Source organism: Dermacentor silvarum, chromosome 9 (genome assembly GCF_013339745.2).
Source record: "Dermacentor silvarum isolate Dsil-2018 chromosome 9, BIME_Dsil_1.4, whole genome shotgun sequence".
Classification (NCBI taxonomy): domain Eukaryota; kingdom Metazoa; phylum Arthropoda; class Arachnida; order Ixodida; family Ixodidae; genus Dermacentor; species Dermacentor silvarum.
In genome coordinates, this window is record NC_051162.1 from 45,419,896 (window position 1) to 45,445,974 (window position 26,079).

The window sequence follows — 26,079 nt, forward strand, 5'->3', positions numbered from 1 at the left end:
CGGCAACGCAGCCAGCTGCGGAAGAAGACGACCACTACGAACGCGGGAGCAGTGGCACAAGCGCGTGCCGAGCACGAGCACGGGCGCAACCGGAGGGGCGTTAACGAGCCAGCTGCGGAAGAGGACGACGACGCTCGAGTTAACGCTCATGATGATAGTTTTCTGTACACAGGCGATTTCGCTTAGCCATATACAATTTCGCCTAGGCATATGAAGTTTCACTTAAAATGCAGTTTCCTACTAAGGTGACACATTACTACAGGACGGTCCAGTGTTACGCTGAAGCACCTCAGGCGGTGTTCTAAAAATATGTGGGGGCTACATGTTGACACGACACAACACACAAGGCAACTGCTGCTGCATAATAGAAACATCACCCTGGCAAGTACGAAGCCTCTAAGAACGCTGGTGGGAGGAGGAGCGCCCCAGTGGCGTGGCAGGCGTCCCCCTCGGTCGTGCACGAAATGAGGGCTAATGAAAACCTTAAGTGTTCATAGCTTGAACTTAACTGTCTATTCCATAGAAGCCACTTATTTTCACAGCTCCACAGCAGGAGCGCTAGCGTTTGTGCGGGCAACGCTCATGCCAGCAGCAGAAGAGCAATGCTACACTAGCTCTTCTGCAGATGCAGTCGAACAGGTCGACAGAGTGCATCCACACGATTTTATAATTTTTGTAGCCTAACGTTTTGCGGCTCGCTCGCAACTTTGGAGATTTTCTAGTGACCAACTTGCGGGCCAGGCATTCGCGTCAATACCGTTACAGCACAGCGGCAACAGAGGTGAAGATGGAAACGCGCCCCGAGCGTCCGTATAATTGCTAACGCCACAGAACTAGCGGAAAATACCACCGACAGAAGACCAATATTAGTCACGTTGAATTTAACTGAATGTTTAAGTTGGTGATTTATATGATTGACATTTAAGTGTATATCTGATTATTTATTTTGCTCATCTACATGTGCTCGTTTACGCAATTAGAGCAGTTATCATTCAATTAATACTGTGTAGGTATGGTATCAAATTGAAGTCTTGTACTTTAGAGCCCATGTTTTGATTTCGTTGCAGTTTTATAACACCAGTCAGCCAATAATAACATCCAACACTACTGGAGGCGCAGGAATGTGTAAGGATGACATTAAGATGAGCATCAACGAGTCCGACATCTACTTTTACAGAGGTTTCAAGGGGGAGTGGTAAGTACTTAGTAATATTGTAACAGCGAAGCTGTTTAAGCGAGCCGTAATTTGTGGTACCTATCAAGGAACTACCAAGAAAGAAAATAAAACAAACTTTCTTGCCGTGGCGGGATTGGACACGGCAAGGTTCCAAACTGTGGAACCCGGTTCCAAAGCGAGCGTCGTAACTACTAGGCTATATAGCCACGCTTGCAGAACATGCATTTATGCGAACCATATGATTGCCTTCGAGCGTCGTCGTCTTCGTCCACAGCTGGCGCGTTCATACGCTCGTACTCTGCGAGGTGAAGAAGTTTTGCGCGCTATGAGAGCGAGAGAGAGAGAGAGAGAGAGACAGAGATGCATTCACGGAATGGGCCTCCTGGAACGCGGTGTCGGCATTGGAACGCGGCGTCGGTGTTGCAAAGCTGCGCTATGCAACGCGCAGTGACGGCGGTAAGTCCGAGACGCGCGAAAAGAAATATCATCATCATGAGTTATAAGATCAAAAGTTCGCGCGCACTTCCGGAAAATGCTGGGCTATGATCATCCAGCTTCGCTGTTTAAAGCGTTGCGCGGCCGAGTGCAAGGTTAAGCGTTTTTTGTAGTACTGAGAATTTTTATAGGCACACGCACATTTTATTTTCAGGAGACTCCCGACTCTTCTACACGGCCTTTTCTTTAGTCTACCAGAAAACATCGGCTCCAGCAGCCTCTATAATGCCATGAACGTAACTTCAACGAGTGAGTTATTGCACATTAATTATCTTGACTGCATTTATTGCAAACTTCTTATATAGATAACGATCTAGGACGTGTTATCAGGTAACCCTTTATTTGTTTCAAAGATGTTTTCTTGAGTCAACGCGTAAGCTAGGTTCTAGTCGAACCAACATGGCACCTTTCCCCATTTTCGAAGATGCTTAAGCAGGAGCAAAAATGCTGCAACCAGCTGTAATTGGGTAAAAACGGCACCACTGCAGCTACTCTAACCAGCTGCAGCAGCTTCTGCAGAAGTTGCAGTTAGTGTACCCAGTTTAAATAGAGTAAAGTCAGCACTAGTGCAGTTCCTTCTCTTCTGCATACTAGAGCTTAATTTACTCTGTAGCTATCACTCTCTCCGGGTGAGGCAGAATTCATTTGCGCTACCTGTCATAATGTACATGCACCATTAAAAAAAAGCGTCGCATATGTGATATGCAGCTACTGAATTGATAGAGTCGTTTTTTAAACTTTATTGCACCCTTTGTTTTTAGGGTGCAGGTCGTAACGTTTCATCTGCGGAGTGCAGATATTCACCGACAATTACGATACTCCTTAATGCGAAATTTGAGCGCAGCTCTATATGTGTTTTCCTGTAGCGATATACTTTCCAAACGGAGCGAAGTGTTGCGCGACTACCTCGCTAATCGGGAGATAGCGAGAAGCAGCGCGTTGCTGATGCGTGGGCGCGATTCACAGCAGTCGCCGCAGACAGACCTCCGCTCATGCAGCGCTTAGGTGAACAGACGACGCGCAGAGTGCCTCTCTGTGCGTTTACGGAGCGGACACGAGCGAGCGCCTCGAGGCACCCTCTCGCTGTGCTCGTTCGCTCGGTTACGAGCTACGATGATACTGGCCGCAGGAACGGGCACATAAGAGATGCGCTCCAAGTGAAGTACGCGGACGCTATGCAGCATGGAATGAATTATGGGATGCACAGATGAAACAAAGCGCTTTTATTAACTACGTGCGGCAGGCCCCACTACAATCACTTATAATCACGCAAGGCATTCTCTGTGAAATCAAGCCTGTGTGCGACGAAAGATCCAACACCAACACCACGGCGACGACTTTTATTATACTACGTCATCGGCTTGAGGATAGCTTTGTTGCATTGCGAAAACAATCATAGGAACACTCCTGGTGAATTTTCGCCATCGTTCTGGCCGCTGGCATCGACGTGAAGTCGTTGACGTCGTAATGAGCTTGAGCACGCGTCTATTCTGGCCCGGCCGTTGCCGCTCATAGCACGGCAAGACGCTTGTTCATTTAACCGTTTGCGGTCCGAAACTTTTACTCTCTTTCCAGCTGTCCTGGTCCGAAACTATTTTGCCAGTTTGCGGCCCCGCGAAGAAAAAACACAAACTGTGGAAGAAAAACTAACAGGATATTTATTTTTTCTCTTGAATTCTACAGGCAACTCCTCTACCGATATTTGAGCAGCGTGTGATACCGCTCGAAGAATTTTTTCTGGGTGCAGGCCAGGGTTGTTACTGCAGGTTTTGCAGAAAAACAGTTTCCCTCCTGCCTCCGTTTGTTTTTCGGTCGCTACAAACAGCACAGTCTTTGTTATTTCGGCCTGGAGCTTGTAGATGAAATGGCTCCTCCCATCTAGGCTTGCCTCGCACTCCTTCCACGCAGACGGGCCCCGCTTTTTGGCTCTAGCCCTCACGTCACCCACCAGCTGTTCGATGAGGTTGCGGCGGTACTGCAGGTGTCGCTGTTCTTTATCACCATGATTCTGCAGCTGTGTGTGCCTCAAAATAAAGCGATTGACAATGGAAACCTCTACAAGCCAGAAAAAAAGCTTTCGCCACCATTTCATTGTCTTTCGACAAAATGCCGCCGCGGTCTTCGTCACTCGATTTTGTCGAATCAATGTCTTCACTATCTGATGGAGGCACGTAATTCGCTTCCTCACCGAAGTCATCATCGCTTTCACTAAATGCACCCCCGTAAAACGCACACGGTGAAAAAGTGGTCATGCTGCTCAGCGAACCGTGCGAACGTGCGGTTGCGCGCGCAAGTGAGAAGGCCCTGGTATCCAGAAGCCGTGCTGAACATTGTGGTGCACCCTAGTGCAAAAAGAAGTAATCTTAAACAAACAAAGTTTACTTATCTCTCAAGAGATGGCGCATCATGTATACAAAGAATGCGCACGAATCGCAGTGAGAAAAACCGCGAAATTTAACCTCAGAACACCCTTGTCGGGCGGTGCCCGACAGCTTGCGAATTCGACAGTCATTTTGTGTACTTGCGCAATACATTGCTATCGCTATCAATTTTTCACATTTATTGCGATACCGTGAGTTTTTATAGCGCAGCTCTTAGGCACCCTAGAGGTGGAACGCGGAGGAGGATAGTATGGCGAAAGTGTGAGAAGAAATACGTTGTGCCGCGCAAGACGGGCTCTGGGGCGACGATGGCTATGAGGTGGCGCCAGAGTAACGCACGTCGTCTATTCACCGATAGCGCAACCAATACTATATATGGAAACAAAGCACTGCATAAGCTGGACGTCTGTCTACTGGCGGCTGCTTTGAATAGCGCCCACGCTTCACCCACACGCTGCCTCTCGCGATCTGCCGATTAGCGTGGCAGTCGCGCCACACTTCGCTCCGTTTGCACCGTGCCCCACGAGACAGATTGTCCGCGCCAGCCACTATATTCGCCAAATGAAACACGGATAGAGCTGCGCTCAAATTTAGCATTCGGAAATCTCGTAATCGTCGGTGAATTTGCAGCGTTTGTGACCATCAAACAAGGCGGAACGCTGCCTTTGCTCCGCTGAACAGTCAACTAAGAGGAGTATGAGGGTCAGCCCACATGGCTTCTTCGCGTTTTCAGATAAATGCATAAGACGCCGCTCACGTTACTTTTAAACTTTAATTTTTCCGCATGTATGCCACGCATGCGCGAAAATTCGGTGCCAGCACGAAGGTCCCGACGAGGTCGCCAATGGTGACAGCGCGTATGCCTTAAACATCCCTGCCATGGCTATCGGAATAATAACTTTGTTTCCTCGCGTACAAACATGATTAGCGATGGGAGGAAAACAGTAGTCCTCGGACTGAGAGAGTCCGAGTCGTCTGACAGGCTCAGAGAACGAGGAGGGAAATAGAGGGGATTGACTTTTGTTAATCACGCTATCTAATGGTACAAGACAATGATGCAAGGGAAAGCATAGATGCAATTAGCTGTGATTGAAATGTGGAAAATATTGAAGCAAAGGGGAAATCAAAGTGGATGAAAAGATACCTTAATGGTCGCCGGTGAGGACCCAATCCACTAGCTTCGCGTTACGCGAAGCAGTATTCCATCGTGGGTTCGGTCCCCAACGGCTACATGTTATCTTTTTCTGCACTTTCACTTCTCAATTTCCTAATTATTTTCTACATTTCAATTTCAACCACAACAAATTGCCGCTATGTTTTCCTTGGCTTCATTGCTGCTGGTTTTATATACGTGATTATTTAAACGGTAGGCGACCCTAATCTTAGACTTCGTTGTCTCTTAGTGGCACTCGCACCTCGGTGTTGGTAGTCTTTTGGTTAACTTTGTGTGTTTATGTTTAGAAAGAACGACACAGACACAGAAAGTCAATAGTATTTTGGTCTTCTTCTGCTTGTGAGAAGGTTGTGCTTGGCCCGGCGGCTTCCGGGTCTGCCACCTCCATGGCGAGCGCAACCCACGAACCGAACTCGGAGGAGCAATTGAGCAAAGAGCCTTTCCCCTGGCATGATATGCGGGCGAGATGCGACGGAGGGCGAGGAGGAAGCGCAGTGGGCGCTAACTGGTGGGACGTAGCCCCTTAACGAGCGGCCCACGAAGCGCACCTTACGCGCCCTCTCAGGTGCTGACGTCAGATGATGTAACGAGCGCGCACGCGCAGCTTTAGCGAGCGAGCAGGCGCGCGGCGGGAGAGAAGCGAGAGAGAGAGAGGAGGGACAGACGTCACACCCGCTCAGCTAGGCAGATATTCAGTCTACGCCAGGTAACCGTTTTATATTAATTACACAGTTAAATATCATGCCACTTTCTTGTGTGTGACGTCATTAGTGACTTCATTACTTGCGCTTTCTACTTCCGGATTTCCAGGAATTCCGCCCAAGTCGTGCTCACGTGGCTGGTCTCTAAAGTCCACGGTTCTGTGCTTTGGTGTGCTGTAATCAGTGATTTCTAATTCATTTTAATTACTCCAGACACTTCAGTAACCCAACTTGTAACTAAACCTATGCTCTGATATATCTAAAATGAAGCACATGAATTTTGTACTGTACTATTGCTTCAATTTTTTTATTTATTTTGAATTTCGTCCCCGGTTGTCTCAGGAGGTGAAACGGAAGTTCTGCGCAAGAAACAAGTGTGTCACTCGATGCTCGTGCCACTAAAAAATCGATCCCCTCTGTTTCTCTTCTCCTCGTTTATTAATAGCAAGGGTCTCCAATCTGGCAGCCCTGATGCCATTAGGTAGCAAGTGTGGCTCCCAGTGGCGCTGGCTAACTCTTTCAGGGCTACATCTAGTGCACATAAAATAACCAAGTTAATGGAAGGTTTGATTGTCCTCGCAGTAGCACAATTGGTAGTGATCGCACGCATAATGCGAAGGTTCTGGGTTCGGTCTGCAAAGGCGACAAGTTAACGTTCCGGCCTTTCTCCTTTCCCATTTTCCTCCTTATTTTCTACATAGCTATTGCAATGAGACATAATTAATCGTATGCTTTCCTTTGCCTCATTTCCTGCTGGTCTGTATGGTCAGGCTCAGAGAAGGATTCACGATATTTCAAAATTTGCTGGTATTTTCTTTAAGGCCATGGCCTTGTGGTAGAGCGCCCGCCTCGGCTGTGGGAGGTTGTGGGCTCAATTCCCATAGCCGCCGGGCACCCACTGGTTAAAATGGCCACAAGCGTACCCCGTGTAACGAATTGGTTCGAGTCTTATATACTCGGCTGAGGTGCTGCCTCGGGACAGAAAGAAACAAAGCCAGCTGTAAATTAACAAACACAATAACCACACTTTATATAAAGAAACAACATCAAATAATACATAGCAGGGGCACGATATTAATTCACTGAACCTCAACGTGAGTTGGCTGATGCTATGATAACAAACTGAAAGTGCAACCCTGTGCACGCATCTAACAGCGCGAGGTTCAACGCAATGCTCTTAAGCTCAACGCCGTGGAAACGAACGCTATACAGCCCAGGTTCGGCTCACTGAAAGCGCGAAAGAAATTTCACCGGTATTAAGTTCCTGCTGGAAATAGTCTGGACGACGAAGATATAGGAGCGACACTCTCAGACGCTCGAGGACGGCCGAGCCCTGCAGCTGTCTGGTCGTCGCAACGCCCCCCCCCCCCCCCCCCCCCCCCGTTTCCGCAAACCAAGAGAGACGCCACAGGTTGCCGGGAAATCACGTTGCATATGGGTGGAGGACTCTGTGAGCCTGGGTACAAGAGCCAGTCAAACCCGTACCTCTGCACCCCAGCAGCCTTCCTCGAACAGTCCCTGCTTACGTCGCGCCCGGTAGGCACCAGGCCATCGGAGAAACATCGATGCGGTTGCTTGAAGGCCTTGTACTCTAGTACACGGGCCGATTTTTTCAGCCTTTCAGCGTTTTTAGGTTGGGCGGCCCGCCCGAGCCCGATCAAAACTTTTATGGCGAGACCCGGGCCCGGCCCGAACCCGGAAATAAATATTCTACGTTACCCGCCCGGCCCGGCCCGCCACCCCTTTACCATAGGCCCGAGCCCGTCCCGAGCCCGACTCGAAACCGGCCCGAACCCGGCCCGAGACCGAAAAATAATGTTTTTAAGAGTTGAGACGCCCGAGAATAACTCGCTGCACGTCACATGCACACCACCAGAAAGCCCGAGCCCGGGCCCGGGTCAAAACGCACACGCCGTGCCCGAACCCGGCCCGAGCCCGTGAAAAAACTGCTCTACCCGGCCCGTGGGCCGGGGCCGGGGCCGGGCTTTCGGGTAAGCCCGAGCCCGTGCAGTGCTCTACCTTGTACGCTCGGGTCCTTCTGGCCTACGCGCGTACACCTCCGCACCCCAGCAGCCATTCTCGAACAAGCCCCGCTGACGTGTCCCTTCCGTCGCTCCTCTCTTCTTCAGATTCTTTTTTTCTTTTGTTTTTCTTGCGACGCTCGGTGCGCTCGCGCCAAAGCCGCGTGGCACGTCCTCGCCGTCATCTACATTGCACACAAAGCTCACGTGGCGCCGTAAATTCGAAAGTACTTGATGATCTGTCGATGACAATTCAGCGCACATCATGACACCCCGGCCTGGCGTTCGGCTTCCTTCAGGCGTAATTGGCTTGGGAAAGGAGCCTTTACCCCGAATCCCCGTCGAAACCCTCGTGAGCACAAAAAAAGAAAGAAGCGATGTATGGGGCCGCTCCCATGGCGGCCATTTCCCTTGTAATGACCGAGCACCAGGCAGGGACCGCGCTTGTACCTATTTTACCGGTAGGTCCCCGGCGGCAGCACTTGCTTCCCACAGCCCCGGCGGATGCTCTTCAATAAGGCCATCTGTGGTTGGACAAGAGGCGCCCTGAGACAACTCCTGAACTCTTTGGCCCTCGCTCAAGACGTGAACCCGCACAAGAGCCGAGCACCAGGCCAGGGAACATGTCTACCAGTTAGAAAAAAAACCGGTGGATACCCGGCGGCACCGGCATTTGAGCTCGGTACGTCCCGCATACGAGACCGATGCTCTACCGCTAAGCCACTCCTGCGGCAGGCACTCCACGGCAGGCAATTTATTCATTATACAAGTTAACATAAATCAGTATTCATGTGAATGTTACTGATATAATATCATGTTGTATACCTGAAAAGTTGATTTTGCTTTTTATCACAGATCATTCGATATACCCGCAACTAAATTACACTCCTTGGGGAAGCACAGAAGTTTTACTTTCTGCAACAAATGATTCGATCTGTGGAGTCTTCAATGTCACTTTGTCTAGCAATGGTACGTATACGGTAGGGTGTTGGATCGATGCTGCATGAAGGTAATCGTTCTGAACAGTACAAATTCTAAATTTGCAATCCATTTAGAAGCTAGATAAACGTGTACCATAAGCTCTGTGGGAAATTAAGCTCTTGGTTTTATAGGTATGAAAAAAAAAAATAAAACGGATATGCTACACAGTGCGCACTCTCGAAACATGTTAGGTGATGGTGCACACTAGGCTATGGCTGCATCTGTGAAAAAAAAGTTGCAGTGGCTTAGCTCGGCTATGCCAGGATATACGTAGCGTTCGCAAAGGTTCAGCTGATTATTCTTAGCTTTCCTGGTTGTCTCCTACGCTCAACCGCTAATTGCCAGGCAACTACTTCGCGATCCGATGAGTCAAGCTTCTCCGTTCTTCTGCGCTGTTGAGCAGCATTTGCGCTCTCCTTCTCCATGGCTATACCACACTGGCAAACGCCAATCAGAAGTGCAGCGGCTCCAGCGCAGTGTCAGACGGCGACTCACAACGAGCGCGCGCCGGCGCCAGTGCGTCTACCACGGCTACGACGTCACTCCTCTGGAATGCGCAGACCGGCGGCGGTGAGTCGCGCGCAGCGGCGGCGGAGTGCGCGAGAGGTGCCGGCTCCGGTGGCTCCGGTGCGCAAGCCGTGTGACATCACTGATCCTTGCGCATGCGCAGCACGGCTCTTGATGTGTCGCGCGAAACGGGCTTGGCTAGGCCAGTGTAGCTAACGCTACAAAAAAACGATGTCTGATTTACTCAACGCATAATAAGGACGAAGTTGACAATAATTATAGCTTTGTGCCTGTGATATGACTTAGAACAAATACGTTACTTAATAGACTATTCCCTTGGTTATGTGTAGCATGCGTGGGAGTACCACAATTATAGACGTTAACCAAAGTTTAAGAGTTATTATTTCTGCTTTGTTTTCGGGATTTGTTAGAAAACACGTGACAATATGCACTGCCTCTTACCAATATTGCTATGAATAAGTGAATAATTGATAAAGTTTGTCGCTCGCGAATGATGCCAGAGACGATGTGTAGTATCTAGTTTCAAGTTATCCGAGAAAAATGAAGCCAGCAGATATGCCATAACGGATTAGCAAATTTTGGTGTAGATATAACGACAAGTGGCGGTACGCTGACAGAAATTCACGCAAGGACAGACTCCACATTTCTGTCTCAAAAAAATTCGTCGCAATTTCACCCGAAAGGCGAAGCACCAATTGCGATAGCAAATTAGTGGAGAGCTATACGGAATAAGGATAGTAGTTTTATCAGCTCTATAAACTTGGACATGCAGCAGCACCAGCAACGCGCAGAACTGTTGTCGACGCCGTCGGCGTTTTGCCCGCGTTGGCACCGAACACGCGCGGCGTTTTTGTATAAATACGTATCTGGTGCCGCAGCTAAACGTCGCCTCCCCTCCTGTCCCCCCCCCCCCCGCAGCCTTTCGCGCGACGGAAGAAGTTGCACTTGCTCTCTATATATGGGATGGAGGAAAGAGACGCTCAATTCTGCAGCCCTTCAGGGAGCACAGCGCAGAACGCGCGTTTGCTCTCCGACGTGCGTTCGCTCCCCGTGAAAGCGCGCGTCCCTCGCCCCCTTTCACTCGCACATACAGCGTCAGGAGCGCGTAGACGATTTCATCGCCGTTGACGTCATACGAAACCTCACGGCGACGGCGACGGCAGAAATCTGCTTTGGAGTGTCCATATAATTGCTATCGCAATAAAACAATACAGTTTGTATTCCAGGTTTTATCTTCTCTAGCTAGTGTTGCCAAATGTCTGCACGGCCAAAGCATTAATTTACAGATTCAGTTCACAAGGTGTCACTGGAGGAAGACATTTATTGTTTCTGAAAGGTCTCCATGCATTCCAATAATAAAGATTTGCGAGAAATCGTGCTTTAAACTTGATTCATGTCAAACTGTGTATTTTCTGGTAGTGCTCACAGATGTCTTGAATTGAAAGCGTGTTCGCTAGGCTTACAAAAAGAGTGAACACCAACAATATTGTTGAAAAACGAACACTTCCAAGATGAAGACAACATCGTATGGTGCTCTCTTGTGCCCTTCTTTTTCGAGTCGTGATTTGCCACAGTTAGACTGAAGTTATTGGAGTATAATAATCTCACATATTAACTACCGAAGTCCCTTGTTGCCTCTGCTGCCTAAACGTATTATGTCATGTCCAAGAAAAATTTTCATATTGCGGCATATGATTCCACAACAATGGCGCCCATTCAAAGAGAGATATTGAAGTAGTACAGAAATAGCGAGCTTCCGCGGCCGCAGTGTTCTTTTTGCTGTATTGTCCCTACACAGAACAGAACGTTGCAAGCTCACAAAGGCATGAATTTGTATAATTTCAAGTAATTAGGAAGAACTTGTCTATTACGTTCCAAATGGCAGAGCTTAACTTTGACACCATCAGTGACATGCTGCCCTGATGAAGTACCATTTTGTAACTTCTTGCTGAATGTTTTTTTACGAATCAACCACAATAAATTAAATCCGATGACACCTAAGGCCTTCTTATGAGTTGTGAATTCGAAAGCATTAATGTCCAATTGAACATCGCGGAGTGGTCCTTCGAGTTTTGCGCTGCTAGTAATGTGCCATAGCGGTACGTACTGCCCTAGCCAGCAGAATAGCAGCAGCCTGCGGTGCTAGCGCCGCATGACACCAAAGCCTTGCGCGATGAGAGACCGAGAAAGCAGTAGTGGCCTCCAAGGCCAACAGGCGTGCGCAACAGCTAAGCCCAGTTTGAGTGCGAGATAGAGAAACGGTCCACGCGCAGGTTTTCGAGAGCGAGGGTGACGTGGCGTTGCGGCGATGCCCTCTCCCATCACGGAACAGCTATCGCTGCAGGTGTTCCGTTTCACTCGCTCTGCTCCGTTGCGGCGTGCTCGTGACGTGGCGTGCTGCTAATGCGGCGTAGCAGCCAATGGGAATCTAGGTGCCATTTAGCTGCTGCAACGTCCGCCGGCTTTTTCGCTCAAAGGGTCACTGATGCTTTGTATTAAGAAATGTTACAAAACACCGAAATCAGTAGCGTTCATGAATTGCATGGAAGAGCATGGTAGACACTCTATACTTGAATGTCGCAATAAATTCAAGTGCTGTCAGTCATATTTATAGGACGTAAAATGCTCAGAGTAATTGTTCGTACATATTGTTCCTATTTTTTTACAGGAGCAGCAAGTTCAATTTATGAAGTCAGAGTGAGGAACGACAAAAATATGAGTGAAATACTAAAGGTATGCTTAAATTATACAAGTGAACACATCAGCCAACAAAATTTTACCGAATGCACGCTATTCGCCTAGAGGTTTATAAAACGAGCTGTGCACGACGTAGAAATTTATAATAAAATGCGTTGCCATCAATGTCTATTCGTTTACTGCAGTTCACTTTGAACAATTTGTTAAATAATGGCGAAATATTGCGGGAGTGCCCCGGTTAAAAAAAAATGTCGCAGTTTCACCTGAAAGGCGAAGCATCAATTGCGATAGCAAATTTGTAGAGAGCTATACGGAGTAATGATAGTAGCTTTATCAGGTGTATACCCTTGGACATGCAGCAGCACCGGCAACACGCAGAACTGTTGTCGACGCCGTCGGCGTTTTGCCCGCGCTCGCACAGAATGCGTGCGGCGTTGGTGACTGTTGCCGGAGCCTCTGATATAAATAGGCACTTGATGCCGCAGCTAAACGTCGCCTCCCTTCCCTCCCCCTCCCCCCCTCACCGCCACGGCCTTTCGCGCGTCGGAAGAAGGCGCGTTTGTTCTACGTATATGGTGATTGTAAAGGAGGAAAGAGACTTCTGCAGCCCTTAAGGGAGCATGGCGCAGAACGCGCGTTTTTTCTTCGCCGTGCATTCACTCCCTGTGAAAGCGCGCGTCCCTCGCGCCCTTTCACTCGCACATACAGCGTTCGGCGCCCGGCGACGATTTCATCTCCACTGACGTCATACGGAACCTCACGGCAACGGCGACGCCGACGGCAAAATTCTGCTTTGGAGTGTCCATAAATATCGCAATAAAAAATTCAGAGCTCTTCGCCGGTCGAGATAATGGGGGTAAGCGAAGCTTGTGGCAAGACGGCACTCTTCCAGGCGTTCCGCTTCGTTTGCCCTAAACGCAGGGTCGGCGGCTCTTCGCTTACGTTTGGCCTCAACATCGCGCTCCCGCAAAATCGGCCTCCGTAGTTCTTCGCGGACGTTTCGCACGGGTTTAGGAAAGCCTCACGCTAGAATATGATGACAAGCTCCACTTGCCCGCAGGGGCGTCTGCGTCAGCAGGCGTTTGGTGTGTTGCGACACCACGGACCCGAGCACATGGGGGTTGGACCCTGCCGCGTGTCGCCTGCGTGGCTTAGCCGTGTCCGGGGAAAAGGGGATCCTGGGAGTTGAGCCGAAGCCGGGTGTTTGGACCTTCATGGCCCCTCGGCAGAGGCAACACACTCCTTTGGCCTCTGCTTCACGTAGACGGCACCCCCGGGCTGACCCACCCGGGGGAAATCGGCAGTCGCCTTTTCCTGTTCTTCTCTACAATCTTCGTCTTTCTCCCTTACTTTTAATCTTTCCTGTCTCCTTTTCTCTTCCATTTACTTCCAACATTCCTGGCGGCGAGGGTTAACCTTGTGTGTTATAACCACTCTTGGTTATACGTATTTGGTTATAGCGGGAACATACAGCTGGCGTTTGTGGGACTTGTGTTACAGGTCCTACATCGTCCCCTTGTTGGGCTCCATGGTGGGTGGCTGGCGTTCCTGCCGAATGAATATTATTTTTATGGCTTACTCTTTCCCTGCGTTACCCGATCGCCCCCAGAAAAGGAGGCGCACCGAAGAAGTGTTTCAATTTTTTGGGCACCACAAAGAAAACTTTCCCTGCTACCACGTCATACACAGCGTAAAATCTGAAAAGGCAGTGAGAGCGATCTCTCCCTTCCTCGTTTCAAAATGCCTGACAGAGACAATAGGAGCCGGCTACAAAGCTACGAAATTGGCTAGCGGCGACCTCCTTCTTGAACTCCGAGATATGAAACAACTGGAGAAACTACAGAACCTAGTATCCATTGCAGACTTTCCCATCACTGTGACCCCGCACCGCACTATGAACACCAGTCGTGGTGTAGTTTCGGATGATGATTTGATGGAGCTAAGTGAAGCAGAACTATTAGAGGGCTGGAGTGACCAAAATGTCATCAATGTCAAAAGAATTAAGATGAGGCGTGACGGAAAAGAAATTCTGACCAAGCATCTCATTCTAACCTTCGGCACAAGTGTACTGCCCGAAACTATCGAGGCAGGCTACGTGAAAATCAGAGTCAGGCCGTATATTCCTAACCCCCTGCGATGTTTCAAATGCCAGAGATTTGGCCATAGCTCACAGAGCTGTCGCGGTCGAACTACTTGCGCCAAATGCAGTGCTTCTGAACACACGTCTGATACGTGCAATAACACCCCACATTGTGTAAACTGTGAAGGGGAGCACGCCGCGTACTCGCGGTCCTGCCCATCCTGGAAAAAAGAAAATGAAATTGTCACGATTAAAGTTAAACAAAACATTTCGTTCAAAGAGGCACGAAGGCAGGTGTCCTACCTGCCAAAAACCAGCTTTGCCGATGTGACGCGTCAGGGGGCTTCGCCACAACGGCCTTCGGCGGCTGTCTGGCACAAACGTAGTGAGCCGGCGGTGACGCCATGCGCCCCCTCAGCGGCTGCAGCTAGTGCTGCTCCGCCCTCTCAGAAGACGGGGCCATCGACCTCCGGGCTGGTGGCCTCAAGGGTCTCGTCCCTCGAGACGAGGCCTTCACCGCGAACAAACCGCTCGCAAGAGCGAGTGTCCAGCGCGCCGCAAGAGCCGATGGACACATCTTCTAGCCAGACGGCGCAGCCAGCGCCTAAGGAGCGGCGAGAATCTCTCGACCGCTCCAAAAAAGAGAAACCCCGCATTACAGGGCCCCTAAAGGGTTCTGTAAGCTAACTGTCTTTTCGTAAACACACAGCCAAAAACTTTTTTTAATATGGGCACTCAAATAGTTCATTGGAACGTTAGAGGTCTCCTTCAAAATCTTGACGACGTTAAAGAACTCCTCCGCAAATTTAGTCCCAGGGTGCTGTGTGTTCAAGAAACACACCTCAAACATACAGATACAAATTTCCTCAGACAATATGCTATTTTTCGCAAAGACCGCGAGGACACTGTTGTGTCATCCAGCGGTGTAGCTTTCATAGTCGACAGAGGTGTTGCCTGTAGGGAAATAAAACTTCGTACGCCCCTAGAGGCAGTTGCTGTCCAAGGGGTGCTTTTTGAGAAGCTAATCACTATCAGTTCTATATACATCCCTCCCAGTTATCAACTTAATAAATCCAAATTTCAAAACTATATAGATGAACTTCCGGCTCCATACATTGTTGTCGGAGATTTAAACGCACATAACACTTTGTGGGGAGACTCGCGTTGCGATGCGAGAGGTCGCCTAATTGAAAACTTTCTTTTTTCCTCACGAGCATGTTTGCTTAATAAGACAGAGCCAACGTACTACAGCGTGGCGCATAATACATACTCCTCCATAGATTTAAGTATCGTGTCGAGTACAATAATTCCGTACCTGGAGTGGTCCGTTCTCAAGAACCCCTTTGGGAGCAACCACTTCCCAATTATAATAAACTTAACAAAACAAGATATATGCTGACCACACATTCCCCGATGGAAGGTTGACACGGGTAACTGGGAACTTTTCCGGGAACTTACATATCTAACGACGGATGATATTTCCTCCTTTAATATAGAAGACGCTGTGGCCTATATAACAGCCTTTATAATTGACGCTGCCACGAAATGCATCCGTCAAACTAACGGACTTGCGAATAAACGTCGCATTCCGTCGTGGAATGAAGAATGTAAACAAGCCCGGAAAAATCAAAACAAGGCTTGGGTACGACTTCGCGACTCACCAACTGCCGAAAACTTGATTAGTTTCAAACAAATAAAGTCCCAGGATAGAAGAACGCGTCGACGTGCTAAAAGGGAGAGTTGAGAGAAGTACATCACCGGTATAAATTCTTACACTGATGAGACAAAAGTGTGGAATAGAGTAAATAAATTAAAAGGCCGGGAGGTACACCCACTCCCCTTAGTCAGTACCCAAGGTGAGAGCCTGGAAGACCAGCAGACTGTCTGGGCGAATACTTCGAACATGTATCCAGTGCGTCCCATTACACAAAAACATTTGTGAGGTTCAAAGAACACGAAGAGCGCTAGCCCCTTAAACGTAAATAATCATCGAGTGAGGCCTACAACTATCCATTTACTTTAACTGAACTTAACGCATCCCTCGCTTGCTGCAATAACTCGGCGCCAGGTAGTGATCGTGTCATATATGAAATGATTAAGTACCTACATCCTTAAACACTGAAAACACTCCTGTATCTTTTCAATGCCATGTGGGCGGATGGGTATATCCCGTCCTCGTGGAAGGAAGCTATAGTCGTCCCCGTGCTTAAACAAGGCAAAGACCCATCCCTAGCCAGCAGCTATAGGCCAATAGCCCTAACAAGCTGCCTGTGGAAACTATTTGAAAAAATAATAAGCAGGCGCTTAATCTGTTTCCTTGAAAATAACAAACTACTAGACCCCTTGCAATGTGGTTTCAGGGAAGGTATGTCCATAACAGACCACCTTGTTCGCATTGAGTCTTATATCAGGGATGCTTTTATACATAAGCAGTTCTGCCTCTCAGTGTTTCTCGACCTAGAAAAAGCTTACGACACGACATGGCGCTACGGCATTCTCCGAGATCTCTCGGCGATGGGTGTCCGTGGCAACATGTTAAATACAATCGAAAGTTACCTATCTAATCGCACATTCCGCGTAAGAGTGGGCAACGCTTTGTCTAAGTCATTCACTCAAGAGACCGATGTGCCACAGGGAGGCGTGCTTAGTTGCACACTATTTATTGTAAAAATGAATTCCCTGCACAAAGTCATTCCACGCACAATGTTTTGTTCAATTTATGTCGACGATGTGCAAATAGCCTTCAAGTCATGCAATATTGCCATCTGCGAACGACAAGTGCAGCTTGGAATAAACAAATTGTCCGGATGGGCAGACGAAAATGGTTTCAAAGTAAATGCCCAGAAGAGCACTTGCGTACTCTTTACTAACAAGAGAGGCGTAACGCCAGTCCCAAGTATTGGAATCAAAGGAGATGCACTCTCTGTGAGCAGCGAGCACAAGTTTTTAGGAATCATTTTAGATTGTAAACTCACATTTATTCCCCATCTTAAGCATCTTAGGGCAAAATGCCCGAAGACAATGAACCTTTTAAAGCTTCTGTCGCATACGACTTGGGGTAGTGATCGAAAGTGTTTGCTTAACTTGTGTAAAAGTCTTGTCCTCTCACGCCTTGATTACGGGTCAATAATTTACAATTCTGCAACGCCAAGTGCGTTAAAAATACTAGACCCCGTTCACCACTTGGGTATCCGTCTCGCGACTGGTGCTTCCAGGAAAAGTCCAATCCAGAGCCTCTACGTAGAGTCACATCAGTGGTCACTTCATCTGCAGCGGTCATACAGCAGTTTTACATATTTTCTGAAAATACAAGCAAACATTGAACATCCTTCTTATTCAACTATAAATGACGTGGCCGCTGCCACACTCTTCCATAATCGACCTGCAGCGAGAAAGCCGTTCGCTTTCCGTGTGAGGAACTTCAGTGAGTAAATGGGTGTTCCACTGCTTGAGCAATGTCCTATGGCTCCAGCGAAACTGTTGCTGCTGTGGCAGTGGCAGCTCATAGAGTGTGACACATCGTTCGTAGAGGTCACTAAACACGCGCCAGAGGCACACATTAGAATGATTTTCTTAGAACTACAATCTAAATACTCGTGTACAGAGTTTTACACAGACGCTTCCAAATCACATGCCGGGGTAACTTATGCAGCCATCGGTCCATCGTTTTCGGAATCCGGTGTACTGCACCCGGAGACAAGTATCTTCACGGCTGAGGCCTATGCAATATTATCGGCTGTAAAGTAAATAATGAAATCAAAACTTAAAGAGACTATCATATTTACACACTCGCAAAGTGTTGTGAAAGCATTGCAATCACTCTGTAAACACAAAAACTCTGTACTTAATGAGCTCTATTCCATTCTGTGTAAAGCGTATATATCTAACCAGCATGTAATTATATGCTGGGTGCCAGGCCATAGAGGCATTGAAGGTAATGTTCGAGCAGACCAAATGGCCACATCAGTTACATCTCAGGCATTACATCTCCCTACAGCTGCTGTTCCTGCAACAGATTTGAAGCCTTTCCTGCGAAAGAAACTGCGAAGCCACTGGCAACGCTTGTGGGATGCGGAAAGAAATAATAAGCTTCACTTGATAAAACCACAGTTAGGTTTCTGGCCCCCCGTAACGAAAACACGACGAACTGATGTCCTGATCTGTCGTCTAAGAATAGGACATACATATGCCACCCACAATTTTTTGCTTACTGGTGATGAACCACCAACCTGTGGTAGATGTGGTGAGAGGCTGACCATCCTCCATGTCCTCATGGAGTGTCGGGAAGCCGAAACAGAGAGAAAGAAATATTTTCCTCCAGCGTACCGGTATCATGTGCCTCTTCATCCCATCATGTTTCTTGGTGAAGAACCGCTTTTTAACGCCAAAGCAGTCATCGATTTCTTTAACGATGTGGTCCTGAATGTTATTAGCCCATTAAGGTCATAGCGCATCCTCTCTCCAGAGGATGCCGCTCTGATAGTAATTTTTTATAGCACATGCCTCCAGGCCCTTGTGGTTCAAGGACTCTGTTTAGGCAGTAGTGCTTCTTGCCAATTACTGCATCTTAAATATTTTAAATATCGTGTCATTCTTTTTCAATGCATTCTTCATTTCATAGTACACCTCATGAGTCATTGCCATGATTTTAGTGCATGTATATTTTACGCATTTTACAGCGACTAATTTTAGGCCCCTTTACAGCCACGCTTCATCTACTTCTCAGAGTTCATCGCCCCACTGCACACTCACAAACACTGGCATGGCGCTCTTTGGCCATAACTGGCCCTTGCACCATAAAACACCACACATCATCATCAAGCTCCACTTACCCCCATTTTCTCGACAGGGAAAGGGCTGTTGATTTCGTCTGTTTGGGTCTCACGCGTGACAAGGGTAGTTCAAGGGCGCGTTACAGGTCTCCGTGCCCACAGGGGTATGTGCCATTGAGCTTGGACCCTTTCTGCACTATCAGCAGGATCGGCCCACCGTACATCGCCTCCCCAAAAGCATGCAACCGGAGCACCACACGGCTCGCAGAGCGGCCCGTGCGGACGCTCTTCACAAACATTACGGCACGTGACTGGATAGCGTCTATGTTGACACCGCCTCTTACCCCTCAGCCCAGCCTTTACGCGCCGTTTTATGGAGGCCGAGGAGGCATCCATTGCCCTGGCCCCCTCCTCCACCTGTGCCACCCACATCTTTACTGATTCCAAGACCACCGTCCGTAACTTCGCCCGCGTACGCTTAACGGGCCCGGCTTCAGGTCTTCAATCTTCTATCCCACCCCTTATGAGGCCGATCCAAATGTTATGGGTTCCCGCTCACGCGGGTCACCCGGAAACGGGGCCGCCCATTCTCTAGCTTGAGGATTTGTCAGACGAGCAGGGCAGGCCACCAACTCGGGAGATGCTCGCGAGCTCATGGTCTCATATTATGAAATTTCCCTTCATTATAGAGAGCAAAGGCTCCGGTACCCACTGTTGTATCTAATAAAAGGACAAAGCGCGGTGATGTCACTACTGACGCACCGCAACTTGTGTGTATATATTGCCAAGCAAGATGCTGGGTTATCAGATTAAACTGTTCGCCACGAAACGTGTCACAGTTGCCTTCTTGTTCCCGAGCTACAACAACTGGCGACGAGGATTCTGAAACGAATCTACGATGGGAAGGGGCGGATCCCGTGAAGAACTGAGGCAGGGCACAGCACGGCATGGCCAAAATGTGGGAATTCGACGCATTTCTGGAGGACGGCGATGAAGACTTTGCTTCGTACGTGGAAAGATTCGAGCACTACTGCGAAGTAGCCAACGTACAAGAGGAGAAGCTTAAGAAGTCGGCCTTCATAACGGCCATTGGCAAGAATGCGTACAAGACGCTCAAGGATTTGCTTCTACCGGCGACCCCTGCGGAGAAGAGTCTCGAAGACCTGGTCAAGGTACTGAGTGACCATTACGAGCCTGCAAGCCGAATCATCGCAGAGCGATTCAGATTCAACAGGCGGTACCAAGCGGAAGGTGAGACAGTAGCGACGTTTGCAGTTGCACTGAAGCACTTGGCCGCTAAATTCAAGTACGGCACATTCCTTGACGACGCACTACGCGACCGGTTCGTCGCTGGACTGCGAAACCCTGCCATTCAGACGGGTCAACTAAAAAAGAATGAGCTGTCTCTAGACTCTGGTTGCATAACCTGGGGCACTAGAGTAGTTATTCCCGAATATTTGCAGCCAGAAGTGCTAGAGCTTTTGCACGAAGGGCACCCTGGTACCACTCGCATGAAAATGCTATCAAGAAGTCACGTGTGGTGGCCGAAGTTAAATGAGCTGGTCGAAGAAACAGTTCGACGCTGTTCAACTTGCCAGCTCAGCCAAAACGCTGCACCCGCGATACCCCTTATGTCATGGGGAAGGCCCGCCAGACGGTGGCAACGAGTGCACCTAGACTTTGCATACTACAAACAAGAGTGGTTTTTGGTGCTTGTCGATGCCCATTCTAATTGGGTCGACGTTATACACATGAAATCGACCATGGCGTCGAAGACTGTAGAAAAGCTTCGCACCGTTTTTGCAGCGTTTGGGCTTCCCGAACAGATTGTGACAGATAATGGTCCTCAATTTGTGTCTGACGAATTTGCAGTTTTCCTCAGATCCAATGCTGTGCAACACGTCAAGACACCTCCGTACCATCCGGCTTCGAATGGGGCAGCAGAGAGGCTCGTCCAGACGGTAAAGAAGAACTTGGTACGCCAACTGCGAGACGAGAGGTGCTCTGGGCAAGCCCGAACGATTCAACACCGGCTGGACCAGTTCCTCTTCACATACTGCAACACGCCATGCTCCACGACTGGTAAGACTCCTGCACAGAGTTTCCTGTCTTGGACACCGCGGACACGTCTCAGCATTTTGCACCCTGAATTAGCCAAGCGGTGAGAGCCTACTCCATCTAGAGATCAAGACAAGGGACAGAAAAAGAATTGGAGGGAATTTGATGCAGGAGAACGAGTCCGGGTGAGAGGTATTCGACCAGGCGACCCGCACTGGTTAGAAGGAACGATTGTTCGCCGTGTCAGCGTTGCAACTTACATAGTCAAGGTGGAAGGCCAGGAACGATTCATGCATGCTGATGACATTGTTAATACAAGTACTCCTCTTACTCTACCCAGAACAGTGCGCATCACTGGCGCACCTCTAGCGCAACCTGGTCCGGCGACTCCTGAAGAAACAGAGGAAACTCCTACCGAGGTCCAGGAACCAACGTCTGAAGCTACAGATTCTACCGCCGTTGAACAACTTCCTGAACCTCTGCCACGCCGAAGCACAAGGGTTCGGCGACAGCCTGAAAGATATGGATATTAAAGAAAATAAGGGAGAAGGAATGTTTTATCTAATAAAAGGACAAAGCGCGGTGACGTCACTACTGACGCACCGCAACTTGTGTGTATATATTGCCAAGCAAGATGCTGGGTTATCAGATTAAACTGTTCGCCACGAAACGTGTCACAGCTGCCTTCTTGTTCCCGAGCTACAACATCCACCACCACACAAATCTCTCACCAAACTGCAGCAGATGACGTGGCGCCAGCTGCAATCCCACATTCCCCTCCCCCGCCCATCTAGCACTAATACACCCGGGACTTTTCTCGCCTGAGTGCACTCTCTGTGGTGCGGCTAAAGCGGATCCCAGGCAGCACATTACATGGGGCCAACTAGGGCCGATGGTGGTTTTCAGCCGGCACTGGCGGGGCCTCGAAGGCCCGCCGTTGCCTCCGTAATGCAAGTGCTGGCAAAGCCACTGTAACAGACATCCAGCGCTGGCCCTGCCTTGCCGGTGAATGCCCGTTAATGGCTAAGCCGGGTGACGCAACTGGCTATCCCGGGCCTGCTTCGCCGTTAGAGTGCCGTCATTGGCTGTACATCTCTAAACATTGGTTAATAACGTCCGTTCAAAGCTATAGGCATAGCCAAATTGTTCAGCAGTTTTGATAGGCCCGTAAATATCGGCCCGTCAAACAGAACGGCATGTCAATATTATTTTTCACGCAGCATTCGCTGGCTATTCCCGATTATGTATGTTTACAGCACGCAATATTTATTTGAATTTTTCACCGCTCCGTCCAACTGCAACAAGATCACTCTGGTATTTTTTTGCTTCTTACTAAATTATTATGCATGTTCTGCATATTTTTTCGTTTTATTACAAATGCTGTTAACTTTCGCGTAATTGTATTTATTGGGTTGAATCATTCGATCTGAGATTGTTTACAAGTGGCACAAGGGCACTCCATTATAACTCAGCAATGTGCGCTTGCCGTGTGCATCCTCGATAGGCGCAAGAACAAATTCAAGGGCGTGTATAATTAAAAAGCATGTGCGCTTACATGTGCGTCGTTTAAATAGTGTTGCGGGTAGTGAATTTCAAAATACTGCATAACTTTATGGTGCAATCATCTGTACCACTTGCCAGTAATGCCGTTGCTAGCTGAACTTCTGCAGCGGCTGTAAATTTTATTGCTAGTACAATACAAGTCATCTTGGATGACTGCTGCCTATATTATTTTTCTGCATAATGAGCATATCGAACCGTGTAGTACTGTCTCCTGCGGTCAGCTTCATTGTAATCTTAGGTACCTTTCCCGATAAGCCCTGTCGTGCGTGTTTTTTTTGTTTTTTTTTATGCCAGATGATTTTTTCTGACCAGCGGCACAGTAGGCATAAATTTCTCCCCGCAGAAAGAATCGGGGGAAAAAAAGAAGTGGCGCCATGTTGAAGAAGAGGTTTCTGCTGGGCTATTGGTGCATATTTCTAAAACAAACAACAGCAAATAGAAGGGACAGGAATGGGAGACAAGCCCAACGCTACCTTACAATGAAATGCTTATGTTGCACGACGCCACATATATCTGCTCTGAAGAGAAGGGGGAAGGCGGAGAACAGATACAAAGCCACAACAGACAGACCGGGGTGGGAGGGGGGGGGGGGAGTGAAGAGAAAAGGTTTGGTCAGACGACCAAGCCGACTATAGACCTTTTCATCAGGCGAGGAGGAAAGGGCGCACGACGAGCCTTTCCTCCTCTCTGGTTTGGGCGAGCCAGCACGGCGTGCCTTGAATGTGTTGCCGGTCGCGCGCTGCGGAACGATTCGGATGCGTTTTAGCTAGTTCTGAGTGCAATTTACGGGATGTCAGTTCTTACGAGGTCGGCGAACAATCACTGTGTAGCCTTTAGCTGGTGCAGCTACAGTAGCTGGAAATTTCTCTTGGATGTGCAAAAATGTGACGTGCATTATCAGCCGTGGTGTGTGTATGTGTTGTGAACTATGTTGGATGTATCGGTTTTCACTCGACGAAGAGTTGTTGTAACTCATTTGCATCAGCCACCGGCATCGATCTCACGCATTTTAAGTCTAGTAGACTTCAAATCACTATGTCTACGTTAGCCTCCTGCTAGGGGCCGAAGGCTTTCCTCAACACTGCGAGCACTGCGGTTGACAAACCAACATCATACACACAATTGATTCGTGCTTAGATCGGCATTGCTTTTTTTGCCCTGTAAGGTACAATATATAAAGGAGATCGCATAAAGATAATCCAATAGCTATCTGTAAGGACACAATTTCCGTAACGTGGGTGAATGCGTCGGAAATGACTGAACTTGGGAAACTGAAAAAAAAAAAAGAGTTCATATGTCCTCATTTTGCGCCAAATAAAACAGAACACGGGATAATGACGCACTAAGACTCCGCATGGTCGTGCCGCATGCTTGGACCATACGCTATATAGGACAAACAGATCTATAGCACAGCATTTAGTGCTGCCTCGGACGCTCGCGCTGTCTGTAGCTGGTCGTTCGACCACTCGAAAAGTGTGATTCACACTGTACGATATGCGGTTATTATTAACCAAACTATGTTATTTATGGGCGGAAACCTTGCCCAGCAAACAAAGCAGTCGCCCAGTGTATCTACACATAAAAACTTGAACGCTTGTCAAAGTAAACAGCACGACTTATTCTCCAGCAGAACGGTACCCACGCTGTTAGGATAGTCAAATGTTTCATAACTACTCGTTGCAGCTAAACCAGAGCTTAGAACTACAGTGCTGAGAATGCTGCAGTAAGGTAACATTCGTGAAACAAATTTTCAGAAATACTTGATATCCCAGGCTGATTGTAAAATCAAACAAACGCGCGCACCTCACGCTGGGTGCTCCGTCCGGCCTAACACCAGCAGTTTACTCCAGCCGCTTATATACTTCAGACTTAAATTCCATCACTATGCTTCACAAGAGCATTCCCCACGTAGAAGACGCCATTTCATGCTAAATAGACCGCGCGAGTGCGAAAAAATCCACCAGAAACTGCCGCCGAGCGTATACCACAGCATACAACACGGGCGTTCGCCCAAGACAACCAGCCAACTGCCCATAGATGGCGCAACTGCCTGCGCAATGGCGGCGCGCATGAAAAAACGGTCTATACACAAGGCGCTCTCCATCGGAAGAGAACACAAAATAACGAAAAATAAAAAAGAACAGGAATGTCCGTGGCCCGCCGCGCCATTCCGAACCTTGACGGATGGCTGAAAGAGTTGAAGTTACCGACCTACTACTGAGAACGAAGAGCCAGGCTAAGATTAAGGAGAATACAGGAAAATAGAATGGGAAAAGAAAGAAAATGAACGCTACTGGATAAAAAATGTAAGCTACTGAATAAAATTAATTTCTGATTAAAAATTGAAACAAGCATAAAGAAAAAAACTACTAAAATATATATACATTCCTGAAGTAGGTGAACTCTTTTTGTGAGAGCAACACAGATTTGAATAAATTGTTCGCTGACGTTTGCATCTTATATCAGCTAATCAATAAACCTATCGTTGTTTTGACTTTGCAAAGAGGCATACATAAGCTTCCTTATTCCTTATTAAATTCAGACTCCCACTCACACCCTCAACGACACACCTCTGGTAACTTCTTCCTCTTGTAGATATGTCGGGATACACACCACACGCAACATTTTTGGAATATGTATGTTGAGTTTTCAAGTTACCAATGCCTACCACATGTTTGGTTTTTTGCTCCGCAATTTTCTTCATGGGAACGTTTTATGTTATACATTCATGGTGGGGTAAATCTTCGAGTGCACCAGTTCTCTCTCGAATCCAGCAACTGCTATACATTATCGAAAGCTCTCGAAAGTGTCCAAAAACTTGCCGTCCGTGTTTTGATACATACAATTACTCACGTGTAACCAGTGCGTGTTCTATAAAATCATCGCTTGGTTTACCTTGTCGCCGTATGCGATCTCGCTTGAGTTTGTTTATTAGGATTTATTTTATTACTCCCGCTGCTTAAAGGACATATTTTTCTACTTCCCACCTACGTTTCTTCTCGCAGCGGCCACGTTTGAAACTTTCTTGCTTATGAAAAGAAGAACTGCCCGCTTTTTTTTATGTAGTGCCTTCGGGCTTTGACACTATACTAACATAATAAGGTAAATTAATATGGAGAACTTTAACGAAATCCTTCTACTCGCTTTTTGGGCTTCACTTACATGTTATGCACCGCGTAAGGTATTGTCGCGAGGTTTCTTAGATACGGCTGCCGCTGCTTTGTGTCTCTTCATTTTTTTCCCGAAGAAGGTATTATTTACCTAGAAGCAAGAAATGCATGGGGGCATGTTGGCAAGTGATGTTGTGCGCCGGACTACCCCCTTGCGCACACGTTGTCTTGCTTTACCGTTCTCCTGGGATAAGCAGTGCAAAAAAAAAAAACATTACTTGATCACTTTGAGTTGTTATACAGGCCCATTTGTCATGTTTTACATTTCAGCTGTAATATAT

At 48.1% G+C, this 26,079-nt stretch overlaps 2 protein-coding genes across 2 annotated transcripts; both read left to right on the plus strand.

Moving 5' to 3' along the window:
- Positions 1 to 1,071: 1,071 nt before the first annotated feature.
- LOC125940331 (uncharacterized) lies at positions 1,072 to 12,309 on the plus strand. The gene is made up of 4 exons (XM_049656388.1): positions 1,072 to 1,195; positions 1,827 to 1,921; positions 8,805 to 8,918; positions 12,127 to 12,309. The coding sequence occupies exons 1-4, from the start codon at positions 1,122 to 1,124 to the stop codon at positions 12,258 to 12,260; spliced, it is 417 nt and encodes a 138-aa protein (XP_049512345.1). The 5' UTR covers positions 1,072 to 1,121; the 3' UTR covers positions 12,261 to 12,309.
- Positions 12,310 to 19,963: 7,654 nt separating this feature from the next.
- Positions 19,964 to 21,172, plus strand: LOC119463566 (uncharacterized protein K02A2.6-like). The gene is made up of 2 exons (XM_037724398.1): positions 19,964 to 20,258; positions 20,880 to 21,172. Exons 1-2 carry the CDS (start codon positions 19,964 to 19,966, stop codon positions 21,170 to 21,172), a joined length of 588 nt encoding a protein of 195 aa, XP_037580326.1.
- Positions 21,173 to 26,079: the final 4,907 nt, after the last annotated feature.